At 43.4% G+C, this 20,342-nt stretch overlaps 1 protein-coding gene and 1 pseudogene across 1 annotated transcript; one reads left to right on the top strand and one right to left on the bottom strand.

Annotated features, from left to right (window-relative positions):
- Positions 1 to 82: 82 nt before the first annotated feature.
- On the top strand, positions 83 to 3,326 carry LOC146652798 (lactoylglutathione lyase-like; annotated as a pseudogene).
- A 2,213-nt stretch (positions 3,327 to 5,539) lies between these two features.
- hey2 (hes-related family bHLH transcription factor with YRPW motif 2) lies at positions 5,540 to 14,715 on the bottom strand. The gene is made up of 5 exons (XM_085382798.1): positions 14,192 to 14,715; positions 12,135 to 12,213; positions 11,967 to 12,050; positions 10,485 to 10,566; positions 5,540 to 7,444 (listed from the first exon to the last, which is right to left on the bottom strand). Exons 1-5 carry the CDS (start codon positions 14,275 to 14,277, stop codon positions 6,807 to 6,809), a joined length of 969 nt encoding a protein of 322 aa, XP_085238924.1. The 5' UTR covers positions 14,278 to 14,715; the 3' UTR covers positions 5,540 to 6,806.
- Positions 14,716 to 20,342: the final 5,627 nt, after the last annotated feature.

Genomic DNA, 20,342 nt, shown 5'->3' on the forward strand with positions numbered 1-20,342 from the left:
AGAATGACTTCATATAGGAAAAAATATATATCACATATGCAGGACACCTTAAACTAGTTTTTTAATTAAGCAGCAAGGCAGAACAAAATCAGGGCTGCATCACGACACGAGGACTAAACCCCAAATCAACCAGACCCAGAACTGATCCGGAATTAAAACAGGACACAACAGTTCAAAATCAGAACTACTTAGGATTTAACCAAGACAGAACCAGAATCAGAACTAGATGATAGTAGCACTAAAAATCATCATAGACCTGCACTACACTTATTTTTTAATTCTACCAAAGTCCACTATTTAGATTGAGAAAAGTTTATATAATTATTTAGCCTTGTTGTGCAAACAAGCCTGCAGAACTTAATAAATACAGAATTTGAAAAGTAACAAATGGTATTTAAAAAGTTACACTAGGTACGAGATACATGTTCTGATGAGTTTTGGCAAACAACCGTTTGACTAACATGTGTGTCTCACCTGCTCTCTCTCCCTCTTTATGCTGACAATCAAGCCAAACATCAACATCATCAAACATACAGTGGAAACCAGATATTTACTCTTCAGATAAAAACACTTTTTTAATTGTAACATCAAATCAGACTAAATGTTTATTTTTTTAGATTGATAAATATAAAAACATATTTGTTAACTTTAAGAGTAAAGAGAGAAACTATCTGTTTTCTTAATTGTAAATGGCACCAAATTGTATTCAAAACTGAGCCACACTTATGGAGCTCCACAGTTCTGTTCCTGGTGTTTTGGTTGACATCTCTTGATTTTCCCATGTCACAGAAACAGGCTCTGTGTTTTGCCTTATATGCATCCACAGCTGTGCCACCAATTTACTCACATGGACTCTACTAACCCATCAGAAGCTTCTTCAGCTCAGAATGGAATCGTCTGCAGTTTTCTTATTAATTAACAATAAACTTAGTGTATATGTGCTCCTACATTTGATGAAAGTGATAAAAAATAGACAGCTCTGTCTCTCTTTATTCCGACATTTAACTAATTCAAAAGATCTTTCAATATTTATTTATCCAAAACAAGTTTACTCTAAATTGGTGTTTACCAAAAAAAAAGGTTTTTATGTTTTTCCCTAAAGTGTATGTAAATATCTGGTTTCAACTGTGAATATACTGCTGTGTATTGAAGTTCCTCTTGTTTTGCATAGAAATATACTGAACAACATACAAAGCATAATATATAAAATAACATCTACTTGAGTTTTTTTCTTTGAAAGAAGCCCCTTATGTCCATTGTTGTGTTCATCAGTAAATAACTGAAACCGATCAGTGTTTGTTTAGCCCAGTAAGCTACCCCCCCGCTCCGCCGATGGCGTTCATCAGTGGAATCTGAGAAATGGACGAGGCTGCGTCTACCGCCTGCTCAGAGGGACACGCCCTTACTAAAGTCAGTGCTTCAAACCTCACAGCTCAGATTTGATTCTATAGCTCGGGCACAGGGTCAAAAGTCAGGACTGATCGCTGAATGGCTGTGTGTAAACATGCAGGAGACCACAGCAACACTCACAGGCAGGCTAAACACCTGAAACTCAGGTAAAGTTGAGAGGTTTGTTAAAATAATGAGTATAAAAGCCATAATCGCAAATTATCTTAAGGGCTTTATGTGAAGCTGCAGTTTTATGTGAAAATGTTGTTATCGTTCCACCATCAGACTGAAGGCGTCCTGCCCATCCCCAACCAGCACCTGTGGAATGTACCTGAGTACGCAGACTTACAGACTGATGCCACAGCACATTCACAGCCTGTTCTGGGAGCTGTAAGCCAGTCACTGTGTGTGACTCTCCCCAACCGGCCACCACTCCCCGAGCCTGGTACTGTGGGAGGTTTCTTCCTGTTCAAAGGGAGTTTTTCCTTCCCACTGTCGCCAAAGTGCTTGTTCATAGTGGGACATTGTTGGGTTTTTCTCATATGTATGGGTCTACCTTACAATATAAGTTGACTGTTGTTGTGATTTGGCGCTGCTAAATAAAAATTGAATTGAACTGAATTGGTCAGAGCGAGTCAGGGCGCTGCTCCTGACTCGCCCGTCGTGTTATCCTGAATCTCACTGCATTCATGTTAAAGTTCATTTTCCGTGTCCTCCTATGTGTTACACTGAAACACACAAAAGTGATACAAAGTGACATAAAACGACGTCTGGATGACACGAAATGACAAATTTCATGTGAAGGATTCTGGTTTGTGTTTCCTGCTCTTATTTTGAAGTGCACAGGCACAGAGGAGTCCAGTGTTTACCCTTCTTTCAGCTCTGCTTTGGTCTCCCCCACCTGCTCTCTGCAGGACTACATGCTGCAGCAGACGATGCTGAGGGTCAAAGATCCGGCTCGCTCACTGGACTTCTACACTCGAATCCTGGGAATGATGTAATTCCTCAGTCTGATCCCAAACTTCTCCCGTGCTGCTCTGCCTTCACCTTCTACTCCCTGGGTTACGAGGACAAGGTGGACACCCCGGCAGATGTCAAGGAGAGGACAGTGTGGACATTTTCCCGCAGAGCCACCCTGGAGCTCACGCAGTACGTATGGAAACAACCAGTTCAACAGTTAAACTCGATATGAGTATTATTTATAATAAATAATATTCCTCCACCTGTCAGTAACTGGGGCACGGAGTCTGATGCAGATCTGTCGTACCACAACGGGAACAATGAGCCGTGAGGATTTGGTGAGAACTTGTTTGTTCAACGTTCAGACCGTTTCGTTTGCTTCTCAATGCTTGACTTGTTGTGGTTGTCACTGCTGTCCTGCTTCCACGCAGGTCACATCGGCATTGCTGTTCCTGATGTTTACGCTGCCTGCAAGTTATTTGAAGAGCAAGGAGTGAGGTTTGTCAAGAAACCAGAGACAGGTGAGTTTTTCAGTCAGCGGTCCAGCCTCAAAACACCACCATAGTGAAGCCAAACTCCACTGTTCATCAATCAGCCCCTACCTGTCCTGCAGGTGGCCTTTCATTAACTGATTTTTTTAAAACTGAAAAAGCTTTTGAGCCTCTGTGACTGGTGATTAGATTAAACATTGTGAAGTTTGAAAAAGTAAAAAAATCTTCCTCAGTCTTGAAGAACCTCGTCTGCGCTCTGCTGCTGACACATCTGTACCAGCAGGGGGCGCACAGACACAGCTGGTCAGGTCGCCTGTTTAAGTTGAGGCCTGTACTTTGCAAGGAGTGGATGGAAGTCAGCTTCTATCCTTGAACTTCACTGATGACAGTCTGTTTCTGCTGTCGCAGGTAGAAGGAAGGGTCTGGCCTTTGTTCAGGATCGAGATCTTAAGTCCAAACAACACGTTCTCCCTCATGTCGTCTTAGAGTCACATCACTGAAACAGAGGAGGACTGTACGTTATGAACGTTATGTCATGTTAACAGTAAAGGATATAATAAAGTAATGTGGCACATTTACGCTTTAAATGGATAAAAGCACAGATGGTCAAACCTGCTCACTGTTTGTGCTGTTTTTTTCATTATTCCAGATGTGCAGCACTTCGCTGAACAGCTGTTTTTAAATGTGCCATAGAAATAAACTCACTTGACTTTGAGTGTTTCTATGTCATGCTGCTTTCTACTTGAATTCCACTATATGTTGGGTGTAACTGTCATACTTTTTACTTCATGACATTTATTTGAAATGGTATGTAGTAAGAGTGATATACATATATTAAGCTGTGTTTTTTCATGTCAGACATCTGTATGAGTGCACAGAGCTGCACGCACATAGACATCCTGCTTACTGTATTTATTTCTGATCAAATTACTTGTTTTTGCACAAATTCAGTTTTCAGAATTATGTTTGCAGCACACACTGTCTGTATATAAAAGATGGAAGATTTCCTGCTCTGAAAAATAAGGCTGAAGCACCTTAAACCTGTGTTCTTTGTCTTGGCCAGCAGAGGGCGACTCCTGCGTCAGCAAACAGGTCTCAGCTCTGATCTGAGGGAGGGTTTAAAGATGGTAGACGGAGACCATGTTCAGCTTGAGACTTCCGAAACTGTCACTGTGTATTTTATACAGTTATCAGTACTTTTACTTGTAATGGAGTATTTTTATTGTGAGGTATTTGCACTTTTAACTGAAGTCAAACAGCCGAGCAGTAAATGGAATCTGATGAATTTAAGAGATGAAAATGTGTCATCAGTTTGTAAGTACTCACTACAGTGCCCAGCTCACGTCCTCCTCGCTGTAATCCGTCCTCTCCCTCTGTGAGGATATAAAGCATGAATCATGTCACCTAATTTACTGCCGCTTGATTCAAAGCCGCGTCGCAGCGTGAGAACCATGTCGGCTGACCGGAGCAGATTTACGGCCCGCAGCGTCGTTCCCAGGGCTGTCGGCCTTTAATCCTCCACTGAGCTGGAAGTGACACTGTTTTGTACTCTGGGAGGATTTACCGGCTGTAACGGCGATTGAGCCACAAGACGAAGGCAAAGACAAGTGTGTGTGTGTGTGTGCGTGCATGTGTGTACAGTGTGGTTGGTCACACATGCCATCATACTGAGGTAAAAACGTTTGCCTTGTGGTGGACGACCTGCTGTTTTGTCCAGCCCTGAGGAAGATCACGTGACCTGACTGAATAGGTGAAGTCAGCTCACCTGGTCTCACACATGTAAAAGCCCCTCCCCCCTCACTGTAGTGTTGTCTCTGCAAGATAGTCTGTCTCATTTTTGTGCGTCTTTGTATTCATGTCACTTTGTCTCAGGATTGTTTTGTTACGGTCCTTTCCTCGTGTCTTTCTGGTTTCTCTGAACTTTTTCATCTCATGTTGTGAAAGGAGTAATTTTCTCTTTGTTTTTGGTTACCATCATTTTGTGACTCCTGGTAGAAGTGTTGTTTTTGTCGTTGCATTTTTCTGTCATTTTGCTGTTTTTCTGGTGTATATTTGCAGCTCGGTCTCTTTGTACTTTGCCCTTTATGGCCAATTTTTTTGATTTGTTTCTGGAATTTTTAAAGCGTCTTTTTGTATTGTTTTTGCTACTTTCTGGTCATTTTATAGTCATTGTGTCTTTTTGTGGTCATTTTCTTTTGTCTTTGTGCCTTTTTCTGTCAAATAACTAAGGATATTATTTCTCTCATGGTAGCTTACGTGTTTGTCATTGTGTCTATTTAAGGACATTTTTCTGTTACTTTTTTACATTTTGTGATCGTTTTTAATTTTGTCTGGTCTTTTTATTGTCAGTAAGTCTCTTTATGGTTCAGTGAAACACAATGATGAAACATGCATGTAATTGCCACCTCATTACTGTGGTAATTATGACGTTATGAGGTGGCATTTACATTGTGAGAGATCTCATGCCTTACCTGAGATCTCTCTCTGAACACTAACCCTCAGTAACTGCTGAGAGTTGTTTCTTATTTTTTTGTTAAAAAATAGTCATAAACTCTTTACTGCAAACACATTTCTGAATATTCTGTCCACCATATTAACACACATGATGGTGGAAAAATATCGGAGACGCTTGTCAGTACACAAAAAAACACCTTTTATGAAGCAGAAAAATCTTCAACGCTGCCTGACACGTCAGAGTCAAAAACAGCGGCAGAGCTGCTGTTTCGGGTTGCAGTAGAGCAACAGGTAAAGAGCCCGGTTCATAATTTAATTATAGATATAAAAAAAATAAATAAGTAAAATAAGAAAAAGATGTCACGACTCGAGCTTTCACTACAGCAGCAATCTGTTTAGTCGTCTTTATTTGTACAAGGCACACAAGGTATCAGAGACATTTGGCTCAAAGTTCAGTGACAGTTCACCTTTAACCTTTAAAGAAGATTTCATATAATCAAATAGCAATATTATTTATTTAATATTGAGCTTTCTGAAGTCTGCTGGGGAACACTTTTCTGTCACTTCATAGATTCTCCATCAAAACGATCAAATACGACAGAAGTCTGTTTGTGTTAGTCAGGTTAAACGTGAACGTGAGTTTGTGTCAGGTTTGCTTTAAAAGACGCTGGTGTGCTGGAGTCTGTGGTTAATCACCTGTAGATGGAGCTTCATACCTGTGTGGACAGATTTCTTTAACACCATCAAACTGCAGCTGAGAGAGTCAAAGAGTCAAACTCAAGCGTCCCGGCTGGGTGCACAGTAAGCTGGTGGTGCGGCTTGGTTATGTGTCCCTCACGCTGACAGCCGTTTTTCAGCGTACAGGGTTTCTGCTGTGAAGGGCTGTATTTTAAATACAGGAAGCAGAAGTAGAAACACCAACCACAGCCTGCTGGCTGTTAAACCTGACACATGAGACCAGTGCCTACCCCGGCCCTGCTGCCCCCTGATGTGGACCGCACAGCAGGTGCATCAAAGTGAAAAAACACCTGGTGTGTGGCGGTGCAATGGGATGTGATAAGCAGCATTACCTGGCGTCTTGTCGGTAGCTTCTCAGTTTTAAAAACTGGAACAATAGGCTAGTTTTTAACAAACAGGAGGAAACTGGGCATCTGTTGGGACCTATTTTCAGTGGCAGACTCATTCACATCTCACCTTTTAGTGAGCATTTGGGCAAGTAGCATTGTATATGTGGGGTTGAGGTAAATTAGTAATAAACAATATTTAACCTGACTTATCTCGGTTAAACAACAAAGTTTTTGTGAGTTTGAAGCAGCTGAAACATGAAAACTATGCTCAGAGGAGACAAACCACACGTTCCTGTTCTGAATCGAGCCAGTGTGTGAAAGCAGCAGGTGGAAGTCAGTCACAAACATCCCCAAGAAGTTAATAACGAGATGCTAACACCAGCCGTGGAGCTCAAACATTTCCAGGCTGTTAAACTGTCAGCAGAGGTTAGTGAGCAGCACACAGTCAGAAAGCTCCGACCTCGGTTCCCCACGGCCTGTAGGGTTTACCGCTGCTGCTGTGTGGAGTCTGCGAGGAAGAGGAGACGGGGGGACTGGCAGCAGAGGAGGTGAAGGAGGAGTGAGGGAGGATGGGAATGCCTCCGTGGAGGGCGATGGGAAACGACGCTGAGAGGGAAAGCAGGGAGGTGGAGAGAGGGGTGGGGGTGCAGGGGAGCAAGAGGGATGAGGAAGAGGAGGAAGAAGGCGAGGAGGAGGTGGAGTCTGCATGGGAAGAAAAGGAGGAGGAGACAACACCGCGCTGGGAGCCTCCGCCCCCTCCAACGTCTGGAGAAACCAGCCCGCTAAGTCTGTAGGGCAAAGGACGAAAGGCGGCCAAAGCAGCCGCCCAATGGTGCGGGTGGTGGAACGGGTGAGGCAGGGGGTGGGGCTGCTGGGGGTGGTGTGACGAATGGGAGGCAGTTGTAAGGGCGGCGGCGTCACGCTGGGAGGCACAGGAGGCAAGGTGGGAGAGAAGACGGGAGCGCAGTGGGTCGCCGGAGTCGAGCCCCTCCACAGCGCTCAGGTAGCGGGAAACCTCAGTCACGCACTCCCTGAAGCCCAGAGACAGGAAGTCCAGGGCGAGAGCGTGGGCGTCGAAATAACCTGCAGGCAGAAAAGGGTGGGGTTAACATCATGGAGGGAGGCGGGGCTTAAAATCAGATTCTAAATCAAATTGAAAAATTATGAGGGCAGCCAGTCATTACAAACTCCACCAGAAACACAAACGTCACCAGAAACACTAAACAGGTTTCCCTCAGTCACTTTGGGGTGACGGGGTGTTGGTTTAAGCTCAGCTGTGGGAGGACAGGTGAGCACAGGTGAAGCTGAAGGTTCAGGGTTCAGTGTCTGATCAGTCTCCTATTTATGCACCATGCTGGGATCTATGCAATGTAGCAGTAGTGCACCTGTAAACTGGTTTGTTAATTGGCCAGTAAAATTAGAATAATAATTTTTTAAAAAAGAGTAGAAGACAACAAAGAAGAGTCGATCACCTGAGCAGGTGATGCAAACACTGTGCCTGTGTGTCATGTTGGGACACACAGAGCAGTGCTGACATCAGTTACACATTAAAATGTCTATGAAATAAAAGTCTGCTCATGTCTTCATTGAGCATGTATGTGACCGCACAGAATAACCCCCCCCCCCCCCGCACAATCACAACCTCCAACCACAACAGACATATTTTGTTTTCAAAATCCCGTGCGGTTCATTTCATACCTCAAACATTTAGTAAACAATTAAACAAATAAAAGTAAACTGCAAGAAATTACAGGTAGCAATAAAATAAACTACTGACTCTTTTACGCCTCGTCCACACCTACACAGGTATTTTTGAAAACGCAGCCGTTTCTATGCGTTTGGCCCTTTCGTCCACACGTAAACAGCGTTTCGAATCACCGAAAACTGAGACTTTTTTAAAACTCCTGTCAGGTTGGAGATTTTTGCGTTTAACTGTGGACCAGGAATACGGAGTTCGTCACGCAACGTCAAAGGTATGTGCCCGTTTTCACGTCACGCTGTGCGCCACGTTATTGTTTACATGAGACGAATTTCTACAATGGCGGATAGAGATAAAATACTGTTACTGTTACTCTGACTATCTGCAATTTTTACACGCTTACATATACACACGCAGTTACTGTCCCTCTATTTAGAGAGGCAGAGGCGTCATGGTGTAATTATTTTATGTGTAGTTGTTTTTTTTCCTGTGTAATAATATTAAACATCGCTATCAATACATTTTTTTTAAAATGCCTCTCTGTGCAAAAACATAAACAGCTGTGGGATACTGTTTGTCTGTGATTTGAACCGGGGGAACAAATCGTGGCAGGATCACCCTGATATTATTTGTATCCCACTGTAACTTTACTGTTTAAAGAGCTGACATCTCCAAAATGACAGGAGTAGTTAGTCATTATAAGAAGTGTTTGTGAACTAAAATTCCACAATGTGGGATACTGTTTGTCCCTCTTTGGGAACCTCTGGATCTGGGGTGTCAAACTCCAGGCCTCGAGGGCCGGTGTCCTGCAGGTTTTAGATCTCACCCTGGGTCAACACACCTGAATCAAATGATTAGTTCATTACCAGGCCTTTGGAGAACTTCAAGACATGTTGAGGAGGTAATTTAGCCATTTAAATCAGCTGGACGTGTCTAAAACCTGCAGGACACCAGCCCTCGAGGCCTGGAGTTCAACACCTGTGCTCTGGATTAACCAATAATCTGAGCTTTCGTGTTCTTCTCTGTCTCGGTCCTCTGTTTCCATTCTCTTTGGAGTCTAATGATGATGTTAAGGTTGTCAGTCCTGTTTTTCTGTCACTGTCTCTGTGTTCACTGCGGGTCTTCTTGTGTCTGTTTCAGTTTCCTTTGGTTATTTCTTGTTCATGTCTTGTGTTACCTTTGCTCCCGTGTGTGTGTGTGACTGCTTTTACTTTTGTCTTGTTGCACTGCTGCTGGATGTTCAGGCTAGTGTGTATAAATAGTCCTTCCCCTGTATTCCCTGCCATGCTCCCTCTTTTTGTTTGACTTTTCCGCCTCATTCTTTCTTATTTATTGATTTATTTGTAGACGTCTTTATGCCTGAGCTGTATTTTGTTTCTTTGTTTTTGCAGTAATTCAGGAAAATAAGTCTCATCTTCTATTTACCTTGGCTTTTCTTCAGGAGCGGACTGGAAGGTAACTGGCTGCAGGCACTTTCCAAAATCAGCGCTGCACACTTTGAAGCATGCAGTACAGCAGAGATGCCTAAATTTCTTTAAAAAAATGTTGACCATGGAGGCAGGCATGATCCCTTCAGATGTAACATAAAAAGTACTGTGCATAAGTTTTGCGTTTACTGTGGCTTGGTTCATTTATGTTTGTCTGAAGCTCTGAGGAGCATTAAAACAAAAGTGGCCTGAGTCTGAATCCCAGAAACCCGACACGTTCTTTTTGTGACGCATCTCATTACTGAAAAGGTCTGCAGTGGAGTGAAGATCGGAAGTGATGTAAGCCTGTGGAGTGACAATATTCAACACTTTCAAGTGACGCTCAGCTTCACTGTGCGTGACAAACGGCCGTCATTGCTTCCCAAACACTTCCAGAGAAACGTTTGCACTAAGATTTCAGTTTGTGAGAGCCAGACGTACTCTCAGCTCCGTCTCTGCTGCTGTAAACCCAAACAAATGCTGCACAGACCGCCTGTGAACGCAGCCAACACTGCCCGCCCCCCACCTCCACCAATCCGCTTTATGAAAGCAAACAGCGCTGCTCAGGGTCAAGTACTACTTTTATCCCTCCAGCGTTTTCCCATGGACTCACCACCGCCCTCTCTCTCTCTCTCTCTCTCTCTCTCTCTCAATAACACACACACACACACACACACACACACACACACACACACACAGTCCTGTTTGTATCACTTCAGAGGACATCACACTGACGTACATTCAGTCACTTTCTGCCTACTTAACTTAGAATATTCCAAAACCTGACTGTGCATCACTTCCACACTGACGACCTCCCAGTACATACCCAAACTCTGTTTTTATGCGAGGTCAGCAGAACAAAATCCAAACCCTGATCAGTCATGGCCTAGCTACCAATCAGCTGTTGTTACCATAGCGTAGAAAATCATATTGTGGTAGTATGGAGTAATGTGGGTACCTTTTCCTCCTGTGGCCTGCAGCATCTTCAGGTGATCCACAGTCATCTGGAGGATTTCTGCCTTCTCCAGTTTAGCTGAACTCTGACAGAGAGGGACGACAGATAACAGTTCACACCGATTCCAGTAAAACATCCTCTTTTGAGGGTGACTCCAAACCAGGCCTGCGGGTTGATCCACTTTCACCAAGTACTGAAGTTTTACATGAAATAAAAACCATGTTTGCAGCACACTTGGAGTGAGTTTATTGCAGCTGTCCATGCACAAAAGCTTCTGATCAAAAGTCCGATTAAAATGTAACTGCTAAGCAAACAAAAGTCATGTAATGCATCATCTGTAAAATCTTCCACTTGGAGCGTAACATCCAAGTGATTAATGCTTAGTAATCTAAAAATACAAACTGCTGTAGATTATATCTGTGTTTTTGTAAAATCCATTAAGACTGCGATAGTTTAATGCACTGAGCAACAATTTGTAAACAAGCCCACATGCACGCTGCGATAAATGTTTTCAAGACAACTACGCTGATTATTTCAGGTTTCTTCTCGCATGTACGTGAAACTCCTCACTGCCTACTTCACCTGTCTAGTGTTTAGTTTTAGACCTCATGATTTATTAATCCATCTGTCTGCTACTTCTAAGGTCAAATCTTGAAATTTCCCATATAAGAAAACATTTCTTTGCAGATGACACTCAAATGTATTTTGGAGTGGAGAGGAAGCGCTGCACAGACACGTGGCTGTGTCTCAATTCAGGGACTGCATCCTTCGGAGGCCGCATTTGAAGGCTGATTACGTCAAAGCGACGTGACAAAGGATGTCCCTATTAGAAGGCTGCTCCAAATTAGGCTGACAAATGCGTCCTTCATTTCCCCGAATTTGAAAGATGGGTCGATGTATCCTTAGTGGCCCAACCTATCCCAGGATTCATAGTGTGGCCCAGCCATTTCCAGTTTCCAACAATGGCGGCAGCTACTTAGTTGTAATATTACTCTTATTACTCTTTTCAATACTAGTATTTTCATAATGATATAAAATTCTTGTCAAATGTGGCAATGGTGGAGGAGCGCAGCTAAAGAGTTTGAAATATTGCTCTTTCTGGGTCACAATATAAAGTTTTAACATATTTTCAGGCGAGAAAGTAGGTGTGTAAACTTCAAATATCTGCTCGGTTTATCAAGACATCACATATCGCCAAAAGTGCTCTGTCGTTTTCGGAGAAGTCTGTTACCCGCCAACTTGATAGCTGACTGGGTGATGAAGGCTCACTAGAGCCCGGCAAGAACAGCAAACTCCCGGCGCATCGTTTTCAGACCCCGCGTGGTCTTTCACTACTCAGGTTAAACATGATATATAAGTCACTTAGATAACTTAAAAATGTTATTGTTTGGATTTTTTTTGGTTTTTATTTGGTTTATACAGCCCCTGAATTGAGACACACCCACTGAGCACGCAGCAGGTAAACAGGAGACTGTCAGTCGGTACCTGTTTCTCAAACGCTGTTGGGACAAGTCTCCGTAACTCCGACAGGCTGTTATTGATTCTGTCTCTGCGTCTCTTCTCGATAATCTTAAGAAAAAATATTAAAATCAGTTGAAATCATCACCGTTGGATACTCCTGTACACATCCGCTGACAGAAACAGTGACCTTACCCCTCTGCGTTTCTTCCTCGCCATCACTTGCGTCGTCGTGGTTGGAGAGCCACATCTTACCAAAGATTCTTTCATGTGTCTGTGGAAAATAAACGAACTGTGGAATTTGGTTTTCTCAGACCTTTTCAGGCATGCTCAGAAGAAGAAAAGAAGCCCATGATGCACACAAGAAATTTTTTATGAATAACTAAAAATAAAAAGTTAGATTTTATTAAAATAATGTCAGGAAATCATCAGTGACCCCCCCCCCCCCCCTCTCACACACACACACACACACACACACACACACACACACACACACACACACACACACACACACACACAAATTATCACCTCAGTCTCTCTGCATAATTTTCCTGGTGGTGCACAAAGATCCCTGCAGTGTCTTTGTGCCCCACCAGGGGGACCCGCCCCAGAGTTTGAGCGCCGCTGTGTCGACATAAACATGTGAACACCGGGACTGCAAAGTTTATTCCTCTGCTTATTTATGAGAGATGAAGGTTAGAGAGAGAAGAGTAAACGCTGCAAAAATCTGTGTGACAGATTTTTTATATTTATTTATATTTCATCATGTGTTTGTCTTCATTTCTTATCTCTAACCCATCATCCACTCACTCCTCTGCAGATCACCCCACTTAGTGTAGAATATTAATAACACTGCATGCTTGGATAAAATATAGTAGATTTTATTAGACTAAACTGCCCAATTTTATATTAACATATAATAAACGAGCACCGCATCTACTTCTTACAGAAGACATTTACTAGAGTGTAAGTCTGACGTATTTAACTTCACTGTTTCCATTTCATGCTTTGTTCGTTTCACCACCTTTAAGATATTAATACTGCGACAATTAAATTTAGATAACGACAAAGATTGTTCAGTTTTACAGAAATAGTCTTGTAACAATTTTGTAACACATTTAATAAAATGTATGCCGTGATTTCTTTATACAGTGGTCTTTGAACTGTTCCGGTGAAAAAGCAGCTCCTTTAAACTCTGCAAATTACTACACAAGATTTCGGAGAGACGAAGCTGGTTTTGATTTCCTTTCCTCTCATCTTCTTCTGACACCGAAGGTTTATCAGGCGATCCTTTGAATGGGGAGTAACCCTTAACTTGGGAACCGCTCAACTAAACTGATCGTATTAAAAGCAGATAAAAGCAGCTGATTACACGCTGATGGATTTCTATTAAATGCATGCATTTGACTGCACCAGTTCACTTTAAAGGTATTTATAAGGGTGTATTTAGAATCTGCAGTACCTTTATTTTACTGAAGTATTTGAGCATTTCACCAACAGTGAACATAGAATAGAATAGAATAGAATAGAATAGAATAGAATAGAATAGCCCGTTATTTCCATTATACATGTACAACGAAATTGTGGGTGCTCCACTCCAGCTGTGCAGGAATAAAGTAAAATATAAATAGTAGAACATGTGGAATAAACCGAGCCCTTTAAATTCACTTTTAAATTCAGAAATACAAAACTGAACAAAACCAAAACAAACAAACCATGAAAAGTAATTTGGAGGGAAAATTAGCTGAAAGTAAAATTTTATTGTTTTGAACTTTTTCCAGCTTTGAGCGGATTTTAAGGTTCAGTGACGTCACTCGGTAAAAACGAGCGCAGTTTTCATCATGTTTATTCTCCTTTGCCTTTTCTTTCAGGAATAATTAAAAGCTTGTGCCCATCTCGGTTTTTAGGAGATCTGCTGAATTAGCAAACGTTTTTGTTTGACTCATTTTTGAAGCACAAAGTCCCTGTATTTACATGTCTTATTTATGTTCCTTTTTTGTCTCATTCACTGGAAAATCTGATTAGAAATGAAAGGTTTGCCAATAATCTTTTGTGACATTTTATGAACCGCTAAAATTCCTCACATTTATTTTTAGGGCGATTAATGTTTGTTTAGACACATCAGTAATAAAGAGCTCCGTGAGCGTCAACATTTAGGTTGAAACGATGTGAAATATAAAGACATAAGCTAAACGAACTGCGATGTTTTCATTTCTGTCATAAGAAAAAGAGAAACGTGTGTGAAATCTCACCCCGGATAAATGTTCTCGCTGCCCACGTCGATGGTCTCCTCTACCTCGCTCTCCGCGGAGCTGCTGTCCTCGCACGGCCGCTTCATAGCGCGTTGTTGGCGGGGAAATGTGGCCGTCTGTCCCGGGAGGAGACGCGAAGGTTTCAAAGACTTCTTTTACTCCTGCGAATTTGCTGACCGGAGATCAGACCGGAGTGAATGAATGATCGAAACCCGGTGGGTCCTGATGATCTGGTGTTAATGTGCCCTAAGAGCGTATGCGGTTAATCCACGGGGTCAGGTTCCTGAGACAAAAAACGTTTTCTCCAAATAAAAGTCACGTTAGTTTCACAGGGTTCCGGTTTCTCTCAGCGGTGCGTGTCCGGCCAGAAGTCCGGGACAGGTGGCCTGGGTGTCGGCTGCAGACTGGACTGTTGACCGGTGAGTCCTTCTCCTCCTTCTCCTCCTCCTCCTCTGCCGCTGGAGCTTTCCCACGAAGCCTGGGAATCACACACACACACACACACACTGTGAGGTGCGTCTGGTTCGGAGGCAGTACGCACGTACACGAGCGTGCGCATGCGTGCATGTATGGGAACGAGGCCATCAGAAAACAACGATTATATCAGGCAGCAGGTCTGAGAGTGACTGCTGCACCGCAAACCTGAGGTCCTCTGAAGCTCTGAGGTCCTTTTATTTCCAGCAGCTCACCCCACTGATGCTTTATTCCATAGTATAAAATACTTTTAAAAAAGTTTATAAAGTACTTTTCTCGTCTTACTGACTGCTCAGAGCACTTTAGCAAGAGGCTGATAGAGCAGAAGGCTGAAATGGCATCATGAAGGTTTTGGGTACATTCAGCTTCAGCCCACTGGAGCCAGGAGGTCAGTGAAGGTGGTGACCAAGCGTCCTCAGGCACGTCTTAACAGTGAAAACCTGCAGCTTGAGCGTTGGTCTCTGTGGTGTGATGGAATTAGAGATACATCAAATATTTTGGTCCAAATATCTTTTTTTTCCCTCAAAACAATAATAACATTTTCTTTAACACTCCATTTAACTCTAACACTCCATCCTAGAAGGACATTGGAGAGATGGTCAGGAAGCTGAATGTGGTCAGTAGGAAAAACGACATGAACTTGGAAGCGTTGGCCGGATTTGTGCAGGATGAAAGAGACTGATGCACAGACATCAGCGGTTACCATCGTGCAGTAAAGAGGGGTGAGTTGTATCTCAAGACACAGTAAGATGTTGGACCTCAGCTTGACATAAATGCTAGGAGAGATGAGCACGAAACACCCACAGTCAGCTGACGGACATGAAGCAGAGAGGGCCAAACGTCCTGACCGAGAGAAGTCACTCACCAAATCGTTACTTCAAGTTCTTGTCTGTGAGTCTGAACTGTGTTTTGTGTATGTGATGTTACTTTGCTTTTGCGCCCCAGGGCAGCTGTGGCTACAATGTAGCTTGCCATCGCCAGTGTGTGAATGTGTGTGTGAATGGGTGAATGACTGAATGTAGTGTGAAGCGCTTTGGGGTCCTTAGGGACTAGAAAAGCGCTATACAAATGCAGGCCATTTACCATTTATTGATTTTTACACCAGATTCAATCTTCACTTTAAAATGAGGCTCTGACCCACTGGACCTGCATCCACCAATCCTTTGCTGCCATGCCGGAAAGATGCTTTAGCCAGAAACATTACGTATGACATGTCAGAAAAAGGCTAGTGTGTGTGTGTGTGTGTGTGTGTGTCTGGTCTCTCTCACACGATGATTGGGTTTCAGTGAACACAGCCAGGAGCTGTGGGAATATCACACACACACACACACACACACACACACACACACACACACACACACACACAGAAGCATCTGTCTTTTCACACCTGCTAATCTGTTAGCGGTGCAACAAGGATTTAATGCAGGAATTATACTGTACCAACACACACACTGATACACACACTGATACACAGACTGGTCTCACTGCGAGGACTGACTAAAACCAAACTGGTCCTCACATTGACGCAGACACAAGCACACAGACTCACACAGGACCCCCACCCCCACCGTTTCTCCGTTCGTTCTGATAACTTCAAGTGGGCTTGTCAGCACCCTCTCATTGGCTGAGCTCCTCCTCTTTCTGTCCGGGTAATTACTGTAACAGTGAGTCTGTCTACACATCTACACAGCAAGGCCTTCATTAAAGCTCAAATCTGAAATGCAATGAAATCTCAGATTTTTCCTGCGGGATGGAAACCTCTGCTGCGGGTCAGTTAATGAAGACAGCAAGAACTCCAGGTGTTATCCAAGACATGAGTGATGAATCCTGACTCAGTTTAAAAATCAGTAATTACATTTTTGAATCTTAAAAGGTCTGCTTACTTTATGCGTGCCTGCACGAAGTCATGAAATGACAGTACTGCACTTCTAACAAATTACCAGTCGAGTAACAACTTTAATTTAGCTGGAGTCAAATAGTCCGTACACATTCCGAGAACATCAGAATTTTTATTTCATCACTTCAAAAATGAAGCAGTCAGCTGTCCTCAGGTTTCGCTCTCCTGGAAGGTCAAGTCTAAGGGACAAAAGACTTACAGGAGAGGAGGTGAACTAAACCCATCAACTTTCAAAATAAAATGCTTTAGGATTGTGATGGTCCTTCATATATCCATCCTGCAGGTCTCTCTCATTGCACCGCTGATGAGGCCGCCCGGTGAAACCGTAGTTATGATTTTTGCTGTTGTTGTGCTTCATTTCTGTTGTTTTAAATTTGGTAAAGCTAAAGTTTGGAACAACTCTGACTCATTTTATGAGGCTCGTATTCGCCCTCTAACTTGGGAGTTGTGACTTAAAGTAATACGCATTACTCTGTACTTTTAAGAAAGAAAAAGAAAAAGTAATGCATTATTTCACTTGTTGCTGCATGTTTTCAAGAATGAGGCTGATGTGCAGAGCTGCAGTAAGCACAGAGGGATGATGAACCTCTCCAAGAAGACCTCTGTGAAGCTCTAAGAAGAGCTACACTCATTACATCACTTAAGCATTATTCATATGAAGTCCACAGTGTATCTACACAAACCCGTACCATAATAGGAAAATCTTTCTTTATTACCACAAAGCTGAGAGCCAAGCTCACAGAGGAGCTCAGATAAAGTGCCAGCTTTGGGGTTGTGCTGAGTTTGCGCTTCATCGTCACATTCTTGTCACTTTGTGGCACTGAGCATGGTCCAGAAGTTTTAGCTCAAGCTGCTGTTTTAGTTCCATCTCCCACATGAATGACGTGTGAGACAGCACACAGGAAATGGAATATTTGACTGTCCATCCACCCATCATGGAGATAAACAAAGTACAATAACTGTTATATTAGTTAGAGTGGCACCAAACACTGACAGAAACAGAAGCTTGGGTTTCTGCTGGACTGAAAAGTCTCACTCCAAGGTGTTGCCTTGCAGCTGTGGAGCTCAGGTGAAACTATCCCAGAGTTCAGCTGTGGACTGCATCTGGGACAAACTAACACAGCTCAGTTCATGCAGCCTCACACGGCGTCAGTCAGAAAACCTCTGCTTCTGAGCTGAGACGGAAAACAAAGGAACAAACGAACAAACGAAAATAAATGAGCAGAAACTCAGATGTCAATTAAACACAGTTAGTTTCAGTTAAAGTTGTTTTACAAGAGAAGCTGCTGCCAACGCACTCCCGGTTCTGTGTGTGTTGATGATATCAGAGGTTTATTGGTGTCGGGGGTCACAGAGGACAAGCAGGGCCATCCTATAGCAGGAAACGCAGCGTGTCAAGGGAGGAATATCTCTGTGTGTAGAGGGTAATATCTCAGGGAGCGCTGAGCCAGAGTGCTGGGCCGTGAGTCGGAAATCCTTTTGGAATAAGGGAACATGACTGGGAGGTGTGTGTGTGTGTCTGTTTATACACTGTGTGTGTGTGAGAGAGAGAGAGAATGGGAGGAAATGGTGTATTATTCTCAGTTAAATGGTGCTCGCCGCCCGTCCGTCGTTACGACGCCTCGGACCTCACACCACTCGACCCCTCGTTCCCACAGGACATCCATTACACACACACACACACACACACACACACACACACACACACACACACACACACACACACACACACACACACACACACACACACACACCATAATTGTCATCTTTTTTCCAGAAAATAAGAAGAAACTCAATTTTTATTGCAATAACTTGTTAAAGTGATTATAATACGTTTTTTTCTTTTCTGTCTTCCTTTTTTATGTTTATCAGGCTTATCATGTTACAGTGTCCTTACAGACTGTTCAATGAACCCTCACACAGTTAGTTAAACATCTTTTCCTTGGGCTGAATCACAGACGTTATATGGTTTCAGACTCCTTCAGGCTTTAAGCACTGCTTTGGACACATCACTTTTTATAGTAAGGCAGTGTGCTCAGAAACAACATGGAGCACGGCTCGTGTCTGAGCAGATAACTGCTGCTGTATGCGCCTCCCGCAGAGGCTTCAGAGTCCTCTGTGCAGTTTCAGCTCATGCTGTTTCACCTCACAACTCCTTTGAATTTTGGGAGGACCTGTGAGACTCAAGCAGCACCATGGACATGCAAATCATGCAGCAGAAACCCTTTCAGCCTCTCTGCCTGTTTTCAGGGTGTTGCATCTGCAGCTGTCTGGAGTTTGATCCTTTTTCTTTCAGTTTTGTGTCGCTCTCCTTTGTCTCCTCCACAGCAGGACCGTTTTGTTTGCAGAGCTGAGTTTTCCACAGTTACATGGCATTTCCTCTGCTGCTGGGGTCCATTAGTGCAAATCTTATAATGGATGCGGAGCAGTATGGGGACGATGTTCATCAGCTCCAGATGAAGATGGTGGCGTTGGAGCACTCCCACGACTGGTACAGAAATCCTTGAGTTTTGCTGCCTGACCCTTTACGTAGAATGTGGGTCGTTGAATTTGCAGAGATTGTGGGACTTTTGTTCATCCATCCATCCATCCATCCATCCATCCATCCATCCATCCATCCATCCATCCATCCATCCATCCATCCATCCATCCATCCATCCATCCATCCATCCATCCATCCGCACCACATAGCTAACAGCATGTAGCCGTGTACATCGAATGCTAACTGCTCGAAAAGTTCATCAAGACAAAGAAGCTAAAAACAAATCAAACACACGTTAAAAGCTCAGATGATGACTGATGCAGTGGGCAGTGTTCACCGATTTCCTTAGTTTCACTTTCAGCACAGAGACACTCTTGGTATCCTCACACGTCTGTCTCATCCGCAGGAGACAAAGTACCAAAAACAGCTCATCACTGCTGTTAGCCTGCCTCCTGGTGACCTTACAAACCTGCAGCATGTACACATATATAAAATCTACAGACCAATGATACACAACCACACCTAGACACTGAGTCTGCATCAGTTCACAGACAGAATTTGAACGTGGAACCAGTTGGAACGCTGATGCGCTGTTCTGTAGGAACTGTGCAGCTCCTTGTTGCCACTGCACAGCATCCCGTCTTCTTCTGTCTACATCTGTGAGCTGAGGAGAGTAGCTGTAAACTTTAACAGAGGAGCGTTGCCCCGTTCTGGTCTGATGGAGGATTCTAGCTGCTCAGCAGTCCTGCCACTGCTTTGTCCTGTTGTGGGTTTCATGATGCTCCAGATGTTCTCAGCTGGTCAAAGGTCTGGACTGCAAGCAGATCAGTTCAGCACCCGGACTCTTCTGTTACAAAGCCGTGCTGCTGGAGTAGATGCAGTCTGTGGTTTAGCATCCTCCTGCTGAAATATGCAGGCCTTCCATGAAATGCACGTCTGGATGTGGACGTGTTTCTGTGTTCTATTGTCTATGAAATTTGGATTCATGAGATTAGCATTGCATTGTATTTATATTTAGATCTTAAACAGCATCATGACAGTGGTGGAACGTGCACAGTAAATAACTTGCCTGCTGTCTGAGGATGCTCTCTGAAACAGCAGATCTGTGGATTCTTCTGGTAAAAGGAAATCAGCTTCTCTGTGAATACACACATTGAGTGATTGATGCCTGACATGTTTTTATTAGCAGCTTCCTGTGATTTGGTGTTTGGACAAAGCCAAGCCAGACACATCCTGCCCAGATACCATCTCTTGAAACACCTCCGAGTCCTGAATTCTCCAAGTCCTGAATACTCTCT

Source organism: Rhamphochromis longiceps, linkage group LG15 (genome assembly GCF_057381845.1).
Source record: "Rhamphochromis longiceps isolate RC_006_pf linkage group LG15, R_longiceps_female_GT1.1, whole genome shotgun sequence".
NCBI classification, from domain to species: domain Eukaryota; kingdom Metazoa; phylum Chordata; class Actinopteri; order Cichliformes; family Cichlidae; genus Rhamphochromis; species Rhamphochromis longiceps.

What these genes read in the sequence shown, in the direction of transcription:
- hey2 (XM_085382798.1), bottom strand. Translation starts at nt 14,277, where the DNA reads ATGAAGCGGCCGTGCGAGGACAGCAGCTCCGCGGAGAGCGAGGTAGAG. An exon ending in AGCGAGAACATTTATCCGGG is followed by an intron (nt 12,214 to 14,191) that starts GTGAGATTTCAC and finishes TATTTTCCACAG; the next exon opens with ACACATGAAAGAATCTTTGG. An exon ending in CAACAGCGTTTGAGAAACAG is followed by an intron (nt 10,567 to 11,966) that starts GTACCGACTGAC and finishes CCTCTCTGTCAG; the next exon opens with AGTTCAGCTAAACTGGAGAA.